This window comes from Hyla sarda, chromosome 2 (genome assembly GCF_029499605.1).
Source record: "Hyla sarda isolate aHylSar1 chromosome 2, aHylSar1.hap1, whole genome shotgun sequence".
Classification (NCBI taxonomy): Eukaryota; Metazoa; Chordata; class Amphibia; order Anura; family Hylidae; genus Hyla; species Hyla sarda.
The window spans coordinates 186,288,711-186,310,097 of record NC_079190.1 but is presented as its reverse complement, the minus strand read 5'-3'; the positions used below and the strand labels follow the sequence as shown (position 1 = coordinate 186,310,097).

The window sequence follows — 21,387 nt, the reverse complement described above, 5'->3', positions numbered from 1 at the left end:
GAAATGCACTACCAAAAGCTCATAAATCGTCATCTGTATAATGTATATACATGTTAATAACCTATATATGAGGCACTTAAACCGTTACTTACATCCATGCACATCAATAAGATACCGGACAATGATATAAATGTCAGTTTTAATATCTGTTCTATAATTCATGCGCATTTATAAGAAGTACAGTGTTCTTTTCCTCCAATTGGACTTTTACAGCATGCCATAGGCATAATTCAGAAACTTAATGAAAGCTTTTAAAAACTCTTAAAGGATGCCACTATTTATTTGGGAGCAATAACTTCTTAACTTGACCGTCAACACAGCCATATGAAAGCTCGTTTTTAGCAGGAAGAGTTTTTTTTCTGTAGTATACAATTTAATATTCAATGTATTGAATTTGTTTTGGGATTTAGTTTTTATGGTGTTAATCATCATGTTGTTACACATTAGCTTCTTGGTTTTACTAAAATAAAAAAAAAAATTAAATGTTTTCTGCTGCCTTATATATACTAAGGGCTATAACATTATGTTGATAAAACTGGCTGAATTTGGGCCATTTTTCTATGATGTAGTTTACAATTTAATCATCAGGTAACCCCCCCCCCCCCCCCGAAAATTTTTTTTTCCTTATACTGTGTACAATATCTATCCCAAGTTCAAAGTACAAGTAGATGTGGTTGCAGCGATATCACTTATGTGTAGTCCAGAATCCCTTGGCATCCCACAATCATATTGTAGGCAGTAATAGGTTGATAGAGCAAGACAACCCCTCTTTGTCAATTCACTTTGATCCAACCCATTTAAAATCAATAGTGACCACGCAGATGCAGTACCAGTTACATTAGTAGGTACACCGTGCCAGTGCCATAAATATACCGCAATTTCTTTCACAGGGTTTAAAAAAATAAAAAAATGTAACTATGTATGCATGTATGTATGTACCGTATATACTCTAGTATAAGCCGAGTTTTTCAGCACGATTTTTCGTGCTGAAAACACCCCCCTCGGCTTATACTCGAGTGAACTCTCCGCCCTCAGTGGTCTTCAACCTGCGGACCTCCAGAGGTTTCAAAACTACAACTCCCAGCAAGCCCGGGCAGCCATCGGCTGTCCGGTGGGGAGGTCGTCCGGTGGGATAGTGGTTCCGGGCTGCCATCTTCACCGGGGGCGCCCCTTCTCCGCACTTCGGGCCCGGCCCCGAAATAGCCACGTTGCCTTGACGACGATGCAGAGGTACGTTCATTACCAATGTCCCTCTGCGTCATCGTCAAGGCAACGCCTCTATTCCGTGCCCGGAGAAGAGGCCCCCCGGTGAAGATGGCAGCCCGGAACCACTATCCCACCGGACGACCTCCCCACCGGACCAGCGCCGAGCGGAGGTGAGTACAGAACTAAAGGGGGTGAGAGGGGGCTGGATGATGTCGAAGGCCGCAGTGGTCTTCAACCTGCGGACCTCCAGAGGTTTCAAAACTACAACTCCCAGCAAGCCCGGACAGCCGATGGCTGCCCGGGCTTGCTGGGAGTTGTAGTTTTGAAACCTCTGGAGGTCCGCAGGTTGAAGACCACTGAGGGCGGATAATTCACAAGAGGATGATGACAAGAGGATGATGACAAGGGGATGATGGAGGGGGGTGGGGATGATAAGGGGATGATGACAAGAGGATGATGACAAGGGGATGATGAAGGGGGGTGGGTATGATGACAAGGGGATGATGAAGGGGGGGTGTTGGATGATGACAAGGGGATGATGACAAGGGGATGATGACGGGGGTGTGTGGGATGATGACAAGGGGATGATGAAGGGGGGGTGATGACAGGGGGATGATGATGATGAGGGTGTTAATGACGGGGGTCTGGATGATGACAGGGGGGGGATGATGTAGTTCCCACCCTAGGCTTATACTCGAGTCAATAACTTTTCCTGGGATTTTGGGGTGAAATTAGGGGCCTTGGCTTATATTCGGGTCGGCTTATACTCGAGTATATACGGTATGTATACACACATATATATATATATATATATATATATATATATATATATATATATATATATATATATATCTCAAATGTAGCTATGCATCATAGTAACCACTACACAATGCCCAGGCTGCTAAACCAAACTGAAAAACAAGCAATGGCTAGTATGATGGCCTGTTTCTCTGAACAATGCTACATGTCTCACTGGAAATGAAATATAGTAACATACCAGTAGACTGGGGAAACTACCTAAAATAATCAATAAGCTATGCTTATGTTTATTAAGGTGAGGGTTAGGATGGGCATTTGTGACCCATACTGCATAATAGTCAAATAAAAGTAATGCCTAATACATTGGTGTCATTAGTCAGTCCTAATATGAAAGACCTTTCCCACAGCTGGAGAGCCACAGGTTGAAGACCACTGCCATCATTTATAAATAATGTATGTGTGTCTTACCTTTAGAACTTGGCTCAATGAGATCCAGAATGACGGAGTCGGCTCCTTTAGTGTAAACAACAATCTCATCTGTAATCGGATGTCTTACCACAACAGACATCCTTTTCCTTGTGGAGTCAAACCCCAGAGTGTGTAAGAGTTCAAAGTTTAATCTCCCCAGATGAGGCAATTCAACCGTAACTTGGTCAGACAACCTACCAACTAAAGAAAAATGATATGCCCTGGCAGCATATACTAGTGCAGCTTCATCAGGACTCTCTGCTTCATAGCGCAATTCTCCTTCATGTCCATCCTCTGTTATTGTACTGCCCTGTTGGGAAGTCCGGCCACTGAAATTGATTTGTGGAGAGCAGGACGGTTTTCCTTCCAGCTTGATAAAATTGCCCTCTGTTGAGGTTGACGCCAAGATACTTGACCCAACTCTTTGCATAGATTTGCTAGCAGTAAGACTCGATGAACTGCTGCTATTTGATCCAGAAGTAAGTCTGCTGGGTGTAAATCTCCGGATGAAGTCTTCAATGGTTTTCACTGGAGATTTTAGTTCAAATCGAACTCTCACCTAGGAAGTTAGTATTTGTAATTTTTAGGATCGCTCTGAGATCTTAAACATTTAAATTAAAGCAAATGACTGAACAATTTTCTGGGCCCCCACTACTACAATAAATACTAAACCAGAAGACTTACTGTATAAACTCGAGTATAAGCAGAGTTTTCCAGTACTTATACTCGAGTGAACTCTCCGCCTGTCAATCCCTTTCAGTGGTCTTCAACTTGCAGACCTCCAGATGTTTCAAAACTACAACTCCCAGCATGCCCGGAAAGGCAACGTCACTAGTCCGGGGCCGGCCCGGAGCGGAGAAGAGGGCCTACTGGTGAAGATGGACAGCCCAGAACGACTAACCCTCCCCACCCGATGGTCCCTACAGCATAGATGGGCTGGACCAGCTCCCCCTTCCTTCCCACCGAGGGGAGGTGAGTAGAAAACTAAAAGGGGGGACTGGATGATGATGAAGGCCGCAGTGGTCTTCGACCTGCAGACCTCCAGATGTTTCAAAGCTACAACTCCCAGCATGCCCGGATGGTTGTCCGGGCATGCTGGGAGTTGTAGATTTGCAACATCTGGAGGTCTGCAAGTTGAAGACCACTGACATTGAAGGGATTGACAGGTGGTGATGATGAAGGGGGAGGGGGGATGATGATGACATGGGGGGATGATGTATTTCCCACCCTAGGCTTATAGTCGAGTCAATAACTTTTACTAGGTTTCTGGGGTGAAATTAGGGGACTCTGCTTATATTCGGGTCGGCTTATACTCGAGTATATGAGGTGATAACAAATGAGTAGAACAATAGTATGAAGCTGAGTCCTATAGTTAACTATTCAGAACATGTATTAAGTACTACCTAATTTACCTTTTGCCTTGGTTGATTTGGAGCAGTTACAACTACCGTGTTGCATATAGTCAAGGCAACAAAAAAGTCAAATACATCCTTCAGTTCTGCAGACAACTGGAAAGAGAGATCTTCATTGGTTCGGACTACTTTTAAGGCTTTTGTACAATCATTGACTTTTTCCAGGAGCTTTGGGTCAGGGGTAATATCTTTTTCCTACAGAGAAAGTATCATAAAAATACATGAAAGGACATATAAAGCGGATTATTTTAAAACACATAAAACAAAGTAACAGCTAGGATAAGAAAATGGTCATCAGAAAATCCACTAACCATGGGACTACTAAAGGCAGTGTGCTTGGAGAGGATGCTAGCTTTCATAGCTTCAGCTCTGCTCCCTGTACGTCGGTGTGTCTTGGTACTTTGATTCCTATGGACCACTTTACCACTGTGGTGACTGCCACTGCTGTCCCGCCGTGAAAGTGTCCCTGATTTTGGAACATTTTCCTCTTCTTCAGAATCTACTTCCTGATAGGCTGCTAAACGCTTAGCTGTTAATAGAGCAGGGAAGAATTTAAATGAAAGGCGTGAAAATGAAGTCATGTCTGCAGTCAAAGAATCCGAGAAAATTGGGGATTTATCATTTAAAAGTTAAAGGGGTACTCCGGCCCTAAGACTTCTTATCCCCTTTTCAAAGGATAGGGGATAAGATGTCTGATCGTGGGGTCCCGCCGCTGGGGACCCCTGCAATCTCTCATGCCGCGCCCACCTGTCTTAGTTGCACGCAGCACTGGAGGCTTCGTGTCTGAAGCCTCACGACCACGGGGCCGGAGTACTGTGATGTCATGGCTCCGCCCACTTGTGACATCATGCCCGCCCCCTCAATGCAAGTCTATGGGAGGGGGCGTGGCGGTCATCACGCCCCTTCCCATAGACTTGCATTGAGGGGGTGGGGCATGACATCACAAGGGGGCGGCGTTGTGATGTCAATACTCTGGCCCCCTGGTCGTGAGGCCTTCAGGGCTGCGTGCAGCTATGACAGGTGATAAGATGTCTTGGGCCGGAGTACCCCTTTAAAGGAAAACTGTCACATGTTTTCTCCCACACTATTCACAGGTACTGGTGGATAGTGCGGGAGACACTGATTAAAATGAGCCCTACCTTGTCCGGATCTGCGCCGCCATTCTCCCGCAATTGTAGTTTTATTATCTGTTGAAATCTTCCTGTAACTGGCACAGGCGGGGCTTCGGCACTTAACTGGCACTGACGTCAGCGACACTTATGAATATTCATCCCCCCCTCCCTCCAGCTCTCCCTCTCTTTGCCGCTCCTAACTGGGGGGATGAATATTCATAAGCGGCGCTGACGTCAGTGCCAGTTAAGCGCCGAAGCCCCGCCTGTGCCAGTTACAGGAAGATTTCAACAGAAACTACAATTGCGGGAGAACGGTGGCGCAGATCCGGACAAGATAGGGCTCATTTTAATCAGCATCTCCCGCACTTTCCACCAGTACCTGTGGATAGTGCGGGAGAAAACATGTGACAGTTTTTCTTTAAAGAAAACATACCACAAAAACATAACTCAAGGTTTGAGGATCATAGCTTGCAGTCATGTTACATTGCTCAGTGCTGTCAATAAAATACAGTACATTTTGTCTTGCGTTCCGTTAACATGTCATGTTGTTTTTAATCTCTAATCAAATCCACAAACATGTATAAACCAGACATGATTAAAGGGCGTAGATAACCCAAGTTAACTCTGTCCCTTCTACGCTATAAAACAGCCAGTCTGATGGCAGACTTTCCTGGTTGGCGGGTAGGGAATGTCACATTAGAATCTTATTAAATGAAACCTATCATTTCATTAGAGAATTAAAAGCTGCTGACAGATGGGTGATAGAGTAATGCACTTTCCATTGCAGAAATATTTATTGATGCAGCAGCAGGGTCTAATAATAATGCTCAGAGCAAGCACTTCCATAGGCAGCCAGAAAAATGCTAAACAGATGCCCATCTCACAGGGCGCTGGAGTCTATAAGAGAGAACTAACAGCTGAAACATTACATTCACAGATGGCTTTGTTTTGTTGATATCAGGGCTTCTCAGGTAGCAAAATATGCATTTGTCCCACAAACCGCTTCCCTAAAGCGAGGAGGAAAATTAAGGCATTTGTCATTTAGGGTTGCTAAAGGCTTTTTTCTTTTTTTTTTTTATTACCGGTAAGGAGTGTTCCATTTATACCAAGGATTTAGTACAATGACCATGCAAGAATTGCCTTAACCCCTGGGCCTTAAAGGAGCAGTCCAGTGGTGATTCAGTGGTTTACAACTTATCCCCTAACTTAAGGATAGGGGATAAGTTGCAGATCGCGGGGGGTCCGACCCCTGGGGCCCCCTGCGATCTCCTGTACGGAGCCCCGACAGCCCGCGGGAAGGGGGCGTGTCGACCTCCGCACCAAGCGGCGGCCGACACGCCCCCTCAATACAACTCTATGGCAGAGCCGAAGCGCTGCCTTCTGCAATCTCCGGCTCTGCCATAGAGATGTATTGAGGGGGCGTGTCGGCCGCCGCCTCGTGCGGGGGGTCGACACCCGCTATCTCGGCGGAGAGCCGGGGCCCCGTACAGAGAGATCGCGGGGGGCCCCAGCGGTCGGACCCCCCGCGATCTCAAACTTAACCCCTATCCTTAGGATAGGGGATAAGTTTTTCACCACTGGACTACCCCTTTAAGGACTCAGCGAATTTTATTTTTTGCATTTTTGTTTTTTCCTCCTCGCCTTTTATAAATCATAACTTTTATATTTTCATCCACAGACTAGTATGAGGGCTTGTTTTTTGCACGACCAGTTGTCCTTTGTAACAACATCACACATTTTATCATAAAATGTATGGCGCAACCAAAAGAAATACTATTTGTGTGGGGTAATTTATAAGAAAACCGCAATTTAGCAAAATTTGGAAGGTTTTGTTTTCACACTGTACAATTTACAGTAAAAATGACATGTGTTCTTTACTTTGTGGGTCAATACCATTAAAATGATACCCATGATTACATACTTTATTATTGTACCGCTTTAAAATAATCTCAAACTTAACCAAATTAGTACAATTAAACTCACTCTGTTTTGACAACCTATAACTTTTTCATATTTCCGTATAAGCGGAGATATGAGGGCTAATTTTTTTGCGCTGTTATCTGTACTTCTTATTGGTACAACATTTGCGTATATAAAACTTTTAGTAAATTTTTTTTTTATAAATTTAGTTTTTGGAATAGGATGTGAAAAAAAGCTTTTTTACATTTTTTTTTACGTTAACGCCATTCACCGTACGGGATCTTTAACATTATATTTTAACAGTTTGGACATTTATGCATGCGGCAATACCAAATAGGTTTATTATTATTATTTTTTTTTTACACTTTTTGGGGGTAAAATGGGAAAAGGGACAATTTTAATTTTTATTGGGGGAGGGGATTTTTTTATTTTTTTCCCTTTAATTATTTACTATTTTTTAAGACCCGAGGAAGGCGGCAGAGGGAGGTGAGGGGACCTCTGTCTGCCACTCTGGATGATCGGATCCCCGCGGCAGCGCTGCGAGTGATCCGATCATCCATTTTAGTGACCGCACTGCTGCAGATGACGTGCATCTGACGGGTTAATGGCACACATCAGAGCGATCGCTGACGTGCGTCATTACAGGCGGGATAGCAGCCAGGACCTGACGTGCATGACGCGAGTGCCCCCCCCCCCCCCCCCCCCCCCCGTGGTCACGTACAGGACGTAAACGCACGTCCTGGTGAGTTAAGTACCAACGCACCAGGACGTACATTTACGTCCTGTGTCGTTAAGGGGTTAAAGCAGTAGTAACTAAAACAAATGCAACACAATATTGTTGCTTTATTGTCTAATGTAAGTGGAACGGCTTTTATTTACCATTATGCATTGTAGTACTGCGATCTAATTTTCCATATTGTTTGCAAAATAGCAATGAGCAAAGTATAAGAAATGGAGTCGTTTTTCTTTGCAGACATGATTAAAGCTTCTCAACCAGGGGTTGTCTTGTAAAAAGTATCTATTTTTTAAAATATTCCCAGATTGCCTGCTTAAACTAAAATCTGTATTTTTCTTCCCACAGCCTCTGTTAGGCCCCTTTCACACTACAGGTATCATCCTGTAAATACCTCCGTTATTACTCCTGTCAAATAGTCCTGAAAATGGACGTCAAAAAATCCCATTCATGTCAATGGGATTTTTTGACCATCCTTTTGCATCAGGTGTGTCAGTTTTTACTAATGTCTGTTATTTCTGCCAGCACAAAAGACGGTGCATGCACAAATTTTTGTTCCGGCAAAAATAAAGGTGAAATAACGTCCGTTTAAATTTAACATTGACGTCTATGGGAAATGGATGTCCACAAAAAACATCCGTTAATGTCACTTATTGTCCGTTTTATTTAATGATCCGTTTTTTGTACTGAGCATGCTCAGTACAGCATTACAACAAGGAAGTCACATGGAAATAAGATAACGGACATTAAATAACGGACATAAAATAAAAGACTATAACGGGTGATAACGGATGGCATTATTGTCCATTATTTTGACAGAATGTCCGTTAAAATTGGTCATCAGTTATCCTCCGTTGTATTGAGTTATTTTATCCATTTTTTCAGGACCTGTTATTGCTAAATAATGGATGTCAGAATGCAGGAACATAACTGTAGTGTGAAAGGGGCCTTATCATTGTGTCTGTCACACTGTACTTCCTAGCAATATGGCCAATATTTCACATTGCTGCTCAACCAATCACTGGACACCCTACTGCAGTCAGCGATTGGCTGAGCATCAGTGTCTTGCATGGACCCATAAACACATTGGGGTTTATTTACTAATGTGATCTCGACTTTTTTTTGTTGGGTTTTGCACCCAAATTGTGTTGCACGTTCCATGTGACAATTTGAGACCAAAAAAACCTAAACCCTCCATTTTACAAGAAAAACCTGAAAAGGGGGCATGACCGTGGGAGAAAGTGGGAGTGGTCCTGACCAAAGGGGAGTGTTCCTGACATTTTTGGAAAATCCCAACATATTTACTAAGGTTTCCACACAAAATGTGGTGGATCTGAGCTGAGGAAAACCGACAGATCAGAACAGTTGTAAAAAAAAAGCAAAATGTAGGGAAAAGTGCTAAATTCTGGGAAACCTTAGTAAATACCTTGGGAAAATACCTGTCGGAAATCAAAACCTACAAAGAAAACTACACTCCACTCTTAGTAAATAAACCCCATTGCCTCCAAGTCAAGTAGTGGCCTTCTGCTGTGTTTCTATGTGATATATTGCCCACAGTAATAGGAAGTGCAGCATGGCAGATCTCATTTATTTTTTGGTAAAAGGTTTTTGGTTTTTCCCAGAAAGCACATTATGTAGACAGGTAATACATGATTGTAAATACAGGTAATACATGATTGTAACTATCATTTCCTGTTCTGTAGCCTCGCCTCTAGTTATGTCATTGTTACTAGAGGTAGGACTTCAGATTACAGTACAGAACAGACAGTAACCTGGATGGTAACTGATTCTGCGTTCACGCATGGTGTTTTTAAGGCTGGGTTCACATGAGCTGTTTTAATTTCCATTACTCAGCTCTGTAAAAGAATTTGAGAAACTGAAAATGAAGTTATTGGATCCCATTCATTTTTATGGGTGATTTTTCCTCTCTGCTACACTGCTCATTTATCATCAGTTCTGCCTAATTTAATGTTATTTTAACAGTAAAAATATGTGGCATGAACTAATTGTTTTCTGGAAAAAAGAACATACTGGAAAGAGCTGGGTACCAACATGCTTGGAGTGTCAAAATTAGGGCTCCTGGGTCTGGACGATAACAAGCTGATTATTTGGGCAAGAGAAGGGCCAAAAACAATGGTCCTCGCCCACCTTCATAATGTCAGGCTGCTGCTACTTTGGATGGTATTTGGCCATTTGGAAAATAGGGGAACCCCACCAATTTTTTACTTCTTATTTATGAAAAAAATTCCATGGGATTCTACCTTTTCTCAAATGGGCCAGATACCAACGAAAGCAGCAGCCTGACATTTTCAGAGTGGACGAGGAACATTTGTTTCTGTCCCTCTTCAGTTTAAATAATGTCAGCCAGTAAATGTCCAGATGTGGCATTTAGGCTGGAAAGGGCCAAAAACAATGGTCCTTACCCAGCCTGTTAATGTCAAGCTGCTGCTGTTTTTGTTGGGATCTGGCTGATTTGGAAAACGGAGGAACCTCATATTTTTTTCAATAAATTAAAAAATATGCGTAGGGTTGCCCCATTTTCCAAATAATCCAGATACCAGCCAAAGCAGCAGCCAAATCTTACCAAGGTGGGCGAGTAAATAATACACTAGGATTAAAATTTCTACTCCCAGCCCAAGAAACACCCAAAATATTTGCTAGCGAAAAAATCTATTTACGCTAGTAAATCTAGCTTAGTACATGTGGCACACAAGGGGATTACAGCCAGCACAGGCTTTTTAACCTAAATTTAGGTTGATATATAACACTCAGTGTTTAAACACTTCTGCCAGGCAATATAATCTCTTCCAATCAATCATTGGCTGGTCAGAGTGCTTGAAGTAATCCTTTAAAACTTAAGGGGAACTCCACTGCACACATCTTATCCACTATCCAAAGGATAGGGGATAAGAGGTTAGATCGCGAGGGTCCCGCCGTTGGGGAACCCCGCGATCTCTGGGCCGACACCCCTGTCATTTGGGGCACGGAGTGAACTCCGCTCCGTGCCCAATGACTGGCGATGCAGGCCGCCACACCCCCTCCATTCAAGTCTATGTGAGGAGGCGTGACAGCTCTGTACTAGCCGTCACCCCCCTTCCATAGACAAAGGGGGCGTGGCTTGATGTGACATCACGAACGCGGAAGCTGTCGGCCCGGACCCCCACGGGATAAGATGCGTGCAGCGGAGTACCCCTTTAACCCTGTGTATGCTATATTAAACCTTATCCAGCCACTTTAATCCCCCAATTTCTACATTAACCTCTCTGTTGGCCACATTACAAACTTTCTGGTGCAATGATAATCCTTTGTTTCCTGCATTTACAAATAAGTTCAAATGAAGTCCCTGGTTGGACTTGATGGACGCATGTCTTTTTTCAACCATACTAACTATGTAACTATGTAAATGGTGTATTTTTTAAACATGGGTGGGGCGCAATATCTTTGAAACCAAATCAGCACAAACGCAACACAGATTATTGTTGTATCTGTTCAAAACTCAAGAATATAAGGTGCCAACTTCACACCTCATTTTATATATTTCACAGCTATGAAAGGGGGCTCCAAGTCCATTGGCTCCTCCTTTCCAAAAGGCTAATGTGAAGAGGAATGGATCAGTGTCTGAGCATGCATCGTGACACTACAACTGAAAGTGGAGGTAGATGATATTATGCATAATTTACGTACACACAGTACATACATAGAGTACTACCATATTTTACGAAGCTGTACACACAGTAATGACTTACATCAGGCTCTGTTATCATTAGGGCTCACAATAGGGAACTCACCATTAGCATCATGAGAATACTCTATTCCTGAGACTGTGCATCTTCTGAATACCATTTTATTCTCAGTTAGAGTTCCAGTTTTGTCTGAGAAGATATACTGTATCTGGCCCAAATCTTCAGTAATATTTAAAGCGCGACACTGAAGAAGAGAGTCGGTTTCTTCATCATATAAGTCCTTATCTTGATGAATGAAATACACTTGGCAGATTTTAACAATTTCAATGGAAACATAAAGAGAAACTGGAATAAGGACCTGTTAGAAAAAGAACATAACATTGCTCAATTTATTTTTATGAATAAAACCGTAGAATCTAGCTGTCAACACTTATCTTGAGCTACAAAAAGAACCTCCCGCTAAACATCAATTTACAGTTTACAAAATCTTGAAAATTCTTGTACTACTTTTGTACTGATCTTGCATATCATAATATGTTCAGGGGGTGTGGAAATTAAAAACAAAAATAAAAAAATTAAAAAAATAAAATAAAGATAAAAATAGTTGCCCAAGGGACTAAAACAGAGCCCAATCTACTTGTCCCTCATGACGATCCACTTGTCCTGGCCAAATTTTTGCTTTTACAGTCGTTTTTTTTCCTCCTTACCATATAATAGCCATAACTAACTAATATAATAATACCTTTAAATTATTCCATAACATGGAAATTGAAATAGTAAAAGATAATTTTGAAAATTTGGTGGTTTTCTTTTCTATGCCATTTACCTTGTGGTCAGCTAACATGTTATTTTGATACTTTAGGCCGGCCTGATTACAGAGATACCAGATTTGTATAGTTTCCATTATGTTTTAACTAGTTTAAAAAAAATGCTACCGTATATACTCGAGTATAAGCAGAGTTTTTCAGCACGATTTTTCGTGCTGAAAACACCCCCCTCGGCTTATACTCGAGTGAACTCTCCGCCCTCAGTGGTCTTCAACCTGCGGACCTCCAGATGTTTCTAAACTACAACTCCCAGCAAGCCCGGACAGCCACCGGCTGTCCGGGCATCCTGGGAGTTGTAGTTTTGAAACATTTCGAGGTCCACAGATTGAAGACCACTGCCTGGGCCTTCGTCATCATCCAGCCCCCCTAACCCCCTTTAGTTTTGTACTCACCTCCGCTCGGCGGGACGTTAGGGTGAGCTGGTGCGGGCCATCTGTGCTGCAGGGACCGTCCGGTGGGGAGGGATAGTTGTTCCGGGCTGTCCATCTTCACCAGGGGTGCCTCTTCTCCGCGTCCCGCCCTGGAATAATGGCGTTGCCTTGACGACGACGCACAGGGATGTTGCTCATGAACATCCCTGTGCGTCGTCGTCAAGGCAACGCCATTATTCCGGGGCGGGACGCGGAGAAGAGGCACCCCTGGTGAAGATAGACAGCCCGGAACAACTCTGCTTATACTCGAGTATATACGGTAGCACAAATGGCCCGGACCAGCTCACCCTAACGTCCCGCCGAGCGGAGGCGAGTACAAAACTAAAGGGGAGGAGGGGGTCAGGATGACGACGAATGCCTGGGCAGTGGTCTTCAACCTGCGGACCTCCAGATGTTTCAAAACTACAACTTCCAGCATGCTGGGAGTTGTAGTTTTGGAACATCTGGAGGTCCGCAGGTTGAAGACCACTGTTAAATCAGACATTGACAAGCGGTGATGATGAAGGGGGTGGTCTGGGATGATGACAGGGTAATTATGATGATGGGGGGATGACGACGACAGGGTAATGATGATGAAGGGGGGATGATGACGACAGGGTAATGATGATGAAGGGGGGGATGATGACGACAGGGTAATGATGATGATGAAGGGGGGGATGATGACGACAGGGTAATGATGATGATGAAGGGGGGGATGATGACGACAGGGTAATGATGATGAAGGGGGGGGAATGATGACAGGGTAATGATGATGAAGGGGGGGGGAATGATGACAGGGTAATGATGATGAAGGGGGGGGAGAATGATGACAGGGTAATGATGATGAAGGGGGGGGGATGATGACAGGGTAATGATGATGAAGGGGGGGGGAATGATGACAGGGTAATGATGATGAAGGGGGGGGGAATGATGACAGGGTAATGATGATGAAGGGGGGGGGGATGATGACAGGGTAATGATGATGAAGGGGGGGGGATGATGACAGGGTAATGATGATGAAGGGGGGGGATGACGACAGGGTAATGATGATGAAGGGGGGGGGGATGATGACAGGGTAATGATGATGAAGGGGGGGGGATGATGACAGGGTAATGATGATGAAGGGGGGGGATGACGACAGGGTAATGATGATGAAGGGGGGGATGATGACAGGGTAATGATGATGAAGGGGGGGATGATGACAGGGTAATGATGATGAAGGGGGGATGATGACGACAGGGTAATGATGGTGAAGGGGGGGTGATGACAGGGTAATGATGATGAAGGGGGGATGATGACAGGGTAAAGATGATGAAGGGGGGATGATGACAGGGTAATGATGATGAAGGGGGGGATGATGACAGGGTAATGATGATGAAGGGGGGGATGATGACAGGGTAATGATGATGAAGGGGGGGATGATGACAGGGTAATGATGATGAAGGGGGGGGATGATGACAGGGTAATGATGATGAAGGGGGATGATGACAGGGTAATGATGATGAAGGGGGGATGATGACAGGGTAATGATGATGAAGGGGGGATGATGACAGGGTAATGATGATGAAGGGGGGATGATGACAGGGTAATTATGATGAAGGGGGGGTGATGACAGGGTAATGATGAAGGGGGGGATGATCACAGGATAATGATGATGAAGGGGGGGATGATGACAGGGTAATGATGATGAAGGGGGGATGATGATAGGGTAATGATGAAGGGGGGATGATGACAGGGTAATGATGATGATGAGGGTGTTAATGACGGGGGTCTGGATGATGACGGGGGGGATGATGTATTTCCCACCCTAGGATTATACTCGAGTAAATTTTCCTGGGTTTTTGGGGTGAAATTAGGGGCCTCGGCTTATATTCGGGTTGGCTTATACTCGAGTATATACGGTAAACTTTTTCGCATTTTTTAAAATTGCCATTTTCTGACCCCTGTAGCTTTAAAAAAAAAAAAAATTATATATATATATATATATATATATATATATAAATACCAGGCTGTATGAGGGCAATTTTTTTTTGCATCATAATCTGCTTTTTGTATCGGTACCATTTTGGTATTGAGCTGACTTTTTAAATCGCTCATCTTTTTTCTGGAATATTATAAAAACTGCAATTCTGTGATTTGATTTGTTTGCTTTGATGTATTATAATATATGTATAGTTCTAATTGTCCTTCCATCTATTGTACATTAAGCTGTGCCTTTGTCCATGTGTTGCACGCTATCTATATATATTGCTCCTCCATATCTCGGTGCTTACTAGGTATATATTTGTATACTGTTGTTGTAATCCCCTGATGAACCGTTGTATATCACAAGATACACGGCGAAACGTGTTGGGATATACGGTTGTTCATCATAGGAGAGCTTCTTCTTTCTTATGTATTGATACTAATTATTTATACTATTGTCATTGGGTTTTTTACGAGGATTTAATAAAAATTGTGAATTTTTTAGCTACATGGTTTAATGTAATTCTGTGATTTGGTATTTTTTTTTACATTTACGTCATTTACCGTATGGGATAAATAATGTTATATTTTAATAGTTTGTACAGTTACGCACGCAGCGATACCATATGTTTATTTTTATTATGTTTACATGTTTTTATATAGGAAAAGTGGTTGATTTGAACTTTTAATATAGAAAGGATTAATGTGTATCTTTTAAACTTTTATTAAACATTTATTTTTTTTCACACTTTATTAGTCCCTTAGGGGACATTTAGAAGGAATCCTTAGGATTCTTCATGCAGATCAAGGCAGTTCTATTGAACTCCATTGATCTGTGTGCTCTGCGATCCATTGAGTCAATCAATGACAGAGCCATGGACAACAGGGAAGCAGAGGTAAGCCTCCGGGTACCTCTATAGTGGATCGTTCCCACCGCCCATGATCGCGCTGTGGGGGTGGGTAGGCGATTCATTCATTCTGTGCAGCAGGGAGATTGAGCCCCAGCTAGCATTCCCTGCACAGACCCTTTCTTTAAAGATTCTGAAAGTCTCTCCTCTAAAATATTCTTTCCTGAACAACATGGAGGTACAGGTGGATAATAGCCTACTTATTTCTTGTCAGGGAAAAAGGTATTAATTTGGCATATGCTAATGTACAAACCTCCAGAAAACTGTATTGCCCCCTGCTAAGAAATAGCCATTAGTGCCATGCCTTTCAAATCAATAATGAAAGATTCAATGCTACGGCCGGCAGACTGACAACACAACATTGGATAAGGCTGGTATATAATACATAATGTCCTTTTTAGCTCAGTACAAGAAAACTAAATGAAAAGATGCATAACATTATGCTTCAATTTAAAAAACATGATTAAAATGATATATATATATTAGTTGATCATACTAAATTTTATCAAAGGTTACCTGTAAAACAATGATCATGGTGAAAAATAAATATACTGCAGAAAGAAGCGGCTTGACATAATTCCCATCCCTGCCGAGGACATCAAACACTGGTCTCTTTTCTCCATACTGCCATACCCAGAGTGCATGACCTAAAGTAGATAATACAGTTATTATATCTTTTAAATACTGTTAATGGTGTGCTTTTGAAAGATACAGCATCTTTACAATATTTAGAAATATAAACACAAGGAAAAATAAAGGTCTACTTTCATTGGAATAACTGTTCCAATGCATAATTCTGGTCATACAGATGTTACATACCGTATATACTCGAGTATAAGCCGAGCTTTTCAGCACGATTTTTCGGCTTAGACTCTAATGAACTTTGCGCCTGTCAATCCCTTCTCAGTGGTCTTCAACCTGCGGACCTCCAGATGTTGCAAAACTACAACTCCCAGCATGCGCATGCTGGGAGTTGTAGTTTTGAAACATCTGGAGGCCCGCAGTTTGAAGACCACTTGGGCCTTAGTCATCATCCAGAACCCCCTTTAGTTTTCTACTCACCTCCCCTCGGTGGGAAGGAAGGGTGAGCTGGTCCAGGCCATCTATGCTGCAGGGACCGTCCCCGGTGGGGAGGGTTAGTCGATCCGGGCTGTCCATCTTCACTGGGAGGCCCTCTTCTCCGCTCCGGGCCGGCCCCCGGACTAATGACGTTGCCTTGACGATGACGCACAGGGACGTTCATGCGCAGGTACGTCTGCTGCGCACGAACGTCCCTGTGCGTCGTCGTCAAGGCAATGTCACTATGCTGGGGCCGGCACGGAGAAGAGGAAAAATCGTGCTGAAAAACTCGGCTTATACTAGAGTATATACGGTAACAAGACATTGACAAGTGAACACATTAAAGAAAGCACTGACAGGTATATCATGCCTTGATGACGACTGGTCCGGATGATGACGAAGGCCGCAGTGGTCTTCAACCTGCGTACCTCCAGATGTTTCAAAACTACAACTCCCAGCATGCTGGGAGTTGTAGTTTTGCAACATCTAGAGGTCCGCAGGTTGAAGACCACTGATGAAGGGATTGACAGGGTAATGATGACGGGGGTCTGGATGATTACATGGGGGGGGGATGATGTATTTCCCACCCTAGGCTTATAGTCGAGTCAATAACTTTTCCTGGGTTTTTGGGGTGAAATTAGGGGCCTCGGCTTATACTCGAGTATATACGGTAGTCATGTATGCCCATGAAACAGAACCCAGCAGGTGTTTAACTTGCTTCTTATTTTGATAGTTGAAGTTGATAAAGATTTACCTGGGAGCACAACATAAAGCCTATGTTCTATCTAGTCTTTATCTAGTCCTGGGTATATAGATGGAGAACACTAAAGCACAGTACTTTAGTTCAAACTTATTTTACAAAAAAAAAATCTCTAACTAAAAAGTCTGGATAGATTTAATTATATACAGTTAGAACATTTCACAACTTTTCCTATCTAGATCATGCAATAAATCACAGAGACAGATAAAAAGGTAAAAAAAGAAAAGAAAATAATGTGACGAATGGTGAAACGTGTCAGGACAGGGTGTAAAGTGTTTGTTTAGAGAAACAAAAGGCTGCACTGATGACTTGGGTTATCAGACACTTGCACAGACATGGTCATGCCCATGAACTCATAGAAGAAACAGACAACCACATTCACGAAAACATAGTAATACAGAGTTAGCAGTCTTCAGATAAACTATTAAGATGGCATATCACCCAGAACAACTGAAGGGATATTTTAAAAAAAGAATCATCTTTCTGAATAGTGAATGTACAATGTATATTGCTTAAAGTTATTTTTGTATTCTTATTTTGAAATCTATGAGTCAGGGTTGAGTCAAAATTCTAGTAAATGCCAGCTTGTGTTTCAAGAGAAATATATACATTGAGGCATAACACAACATGACTTACACACAAATGTTTATCTGCAGCATTAATGAAAACAACAAGTACAACCACAAAAATTCCTAAAGGCAAAGACATTGGTGTGTTGCTTACAAAGAATTCTGTAGTAAACAATGATAAATATGCTCGATGACAGGATGAAGCAAAAACAAAAACATGCCCCATTGTTTTTAATGGGAGTCCACATTGGGTGGGGTGTGTGCATGAGGGGTGGTGGTGTGGGAAACTCGTGATTTCTTCTATGATGGAATCTGTGCTAGGTAGCCTGGATGCAGATTGGCCCCACTCAATTAAATTTATCTGTGTTCACAACCACAGCAATACAGCATAGAAAGTGAAATTCTATTGCAGAGTGTAAACATGCAGTTTCCATTTATAGTCCTAGTCCATTTTACCACAAGGACACATTAGAAATTGTCCCTGATGATCATATCAATAATATTTAACAGCATATCAAATAATCCCATTAAGCAGCCTTGATCAAAAATGTGATGATAATATTACTGGAATAATAAGAACACAGCAAAATTACATGAAGTTGCACAGCTGGCATTTTGCCGGTCACACACTGATGCCACTGCCAATCATTGCTGGATTTTTACTGATGGCACTTAAATTGTCTGTCCCTATGCTATGCTCCCTAAAGGCAGCACAATATAGTGACAGACATGTTTTTAGCAGGCTGTCCTTTAGGCTGTATGTACTGTAAGAAGACTCTACAACTGATAGCAGGCTGAGGGAGTCTAAAGTCTCCACTGCCCCTGCCAATGGCTGACAGATTTCTTCCCATGCAGAGTGCTGACCGATTCCTCCCAATCAGTGTGTATGGGGATAAATCTCAATAATTGGCAGGTGCAGCAGTGACTCTTCTCTGGCTGTGCACCAACAGATGTAGGTTCTCGTAACTGTACAGTACATCACCGCATAAGAAACTGCAGAAAACGGTGTGTTGTGTCTGTCCCTACGTATTGAATAAAATGTTACAGGGGTTTTTTGGGATGTTGATGTGTTGAAGAGATGGACCTCTACCAATACAATTATTGAGGGCCTATTATAAGTCTGGTTCATCAGCAGCAATTCTCTGATCACAGCAGCCGTGGTGCCCTAACAAGCGATGCAATCCAGTCTTTGTTTACCAGCCACATTGCTATACATTTATGTATAAAGACCCAATTTATATCAAGAAACAAACCACTTGTGTGGGACCTAAGCAATACAATACACAATCCTATCAAGTAGACCCCACTTTTTAAAAATCTCTCTTTATTGAAATCAAATTTAAAATAAGCGAAAAATAATAAGTGACCCCACAAATAGGAGGAGGAACAGAAAGTGACCAACCAATCTGATGTGTAAGGGACCTACTGAAAAAGCATCCACAATATTGCACTATAGACCAAGTATTCAATTGTAACAAAAGGGATGTGGTGTTAACACACTGCCCCAAAAAATAAAGGGAACACTAAGATAGCACATCCTAGATCCGAGTGAATGAACTAATCGTATGAAATACTTTCATCTTTACATAGTTGAATAAGCTGACAACAAAATCACACAAAAATTATCAATGGAAATCAAATTTATCAACCCATGGAGGTCTGGATATGGAGTCACACTCAAAATCAAAGTGGAAAACCCCACAAAAGGCTGATCCAACTTTGATGTAATGTCCTTAAGGGGGTTCTCCGGTGCTTAGACATCTTATCCCCTATCCAAAGGATAGGGGATAAGATGCTTGATGGCGGGAGTCCCGCCGCTGGGGACCCCCGGGATCTTGCACGCGGCACCCTGTTTGTAATCAGTCCCCGGAGCGTGTTCGCTCCGGGTCTGATTACCGACGACCACAAGGCCGGCGGCGTGTGACGTCACGCCTCCGCCCCCGTGTGACGTCACGCTCCGCCCCTCCATGCAAGTCTACGGGAGGGGGCGTGATAGCTGTGGCCCTCTAAAGAAATGCCACCCCACACCATTACTGACCCACCACCAAACCAATCATGCTGGAGGATGTTGCAGGCAGCAGAACGTTCTCCACGGCGTCTCCAGACTGTCACATCTGCTCAGTGTGAACACCTGCTTTCATCTGTGAAGAGCACAGGACGCCAGTGGCAAATTTGCCAATCTTGGTGTTCTCTGGCAAATGCCAAACGTCCAGCACAGTGTTTGGCAGTAAGCACAACCCCCACCTGTGGAATACAGGCCCTCATACCACCCTCATGGAGTTGGCTTCTGACCCTTTGAGTGGACACATGCACATTTGTGGCCTGCTGGAGGTCATTTTGCAGGGCTCTGGCAGTGCTCCTTTTTACAAAAAGGCAGAGGTAGCGGTCCTGCTGCTGGGCTGTTGCCCTCCTACGGCCTCCTCCATGTCTCCTGATATACTGGCCTGTCTCCTGGTATCGCCTCCATGCTCTGGACAGACTGACAGACACAGCAAACCTTCTTGCCACAGCTCGCATTGATGTGCCATCCTGGATGAGCTGCATGTGAAATTGATTGTCAATCAGTGTTGCTTCCTGAGTGGACAGTGTGATTTCACAGAAGTGTGATTGACTTGGAGTTACATTGTGTTGTTTAAGTGTCACCTTTTTTTTTTGTTGAGCAGTGTATATATTTAAGGTTCAAAAGATGAAAGATGCAGTCAGTCTGCCACAATACATACATGTCTAAAAGGGGTAGTCCAGTGGTGAAAAACTTATCCCCTATCCTAAGGATAGGGGATAAGTTTGAGATCGCGGGGTTGCCGACCGCTGGGGCCCCCTGCAATCTCTCTGTACGGGGCCCCGGCTCTCGGCCCAGATAGCGGGTGTCGACCCCCGCACGAAGCGGCGGCCGACATGCCCCGTCAATACATCTCAATGGCAGAGCCGGAGATTGCCGAAGGCATCGCTTCGGCTCTGCCATAGAGTTGTATTGAGGGGGCGTGTGGGCCGCCGCCTCGTGCGGAGGTCGACACGCCCCCTTCCCGCGGGCTGTCGGGGCTCCGTACAGAGAGATCGCAGGGGGCCCCAGCGGTCGGACCCCCCCGCGATCTGCAACTTATCCCCTATCCTTAGGATAGGGGATAAGTTGCTCACCACTGAGTCACCACTGGACTACTCCTTTAAGTCAAACAAAGCCTCCTAATAAATGTATTAAGGCTATTGAAGGTAAACACAGAACTTACATGCGATCAAAAAAGTCACTTGAACTTTTAAAGTGGCAACTTTCAAACCCTTATCCAGACTTGACTGCAAAAAATCTAAGATTTTTGGAATGTCCGGGACAGATTTTGCAGAAAAAGGTTGGTTAAGATAATAAAACATAAAAAGTCTTCCAAACTCTGAAATAGATCTTAGTTATTGCTTTTCTACTGGCCTTTAAAGTAGTTATTACAGTATCTGAAATACCATGGCCCCTGAGTATCATCCTCTCAAATGCCAAGCCGTCAGGTGGAGACTTCTCACATGCGGATGGGACACTGGACCCTGGGTTAGAAGGTCTGGCAATTCCGGAAGAACCCAGGGATCCCACAGTGATAGCCCCCTTCTGGCCACAC

General features: G+C 43.4%; 1 protein-coding gene across 3 annotated transcripts in view; it reads right to left on the bottom strand.

Moving 5' to 3' along the window:
- ATP10A (ATPase phospholipid transporting 10A (putative)) overlaps positions 1-21,387 on the bottom strand; it is a 147,959-nt gene that overhangs the window by 32,562 nt on the left and 94,010 nt on the right. For all 3 annotated transcript variants that reach the window (XM_056555901.1, XM_056555902.1, XM_056555903.1), the window contains exons 6-10: positions 15,920-16,050; positions 11,399-11,651; positions 4,157-4,374; positions 3,846-4,040; positions 2,434-2,992 (exon numbers count right to left, since the gene is read on the bottom strand). In XM_056555901.1, coding sequence (XP_056411876.1) covers positions 2,434-2,992; positions 3,846-4,040; positions 4,157-4,374; positions 11,399-11,651; positions 15,920-16,050 — 1,356 coding nt within the window. The remainder of the gene's footprint in view (positions 1-2,433; positions 2,993-3,845; positions 4,041-4,156; positions 4,375-11,398; positions 11,652-15,919; positions 16,051-21,387) is intronic.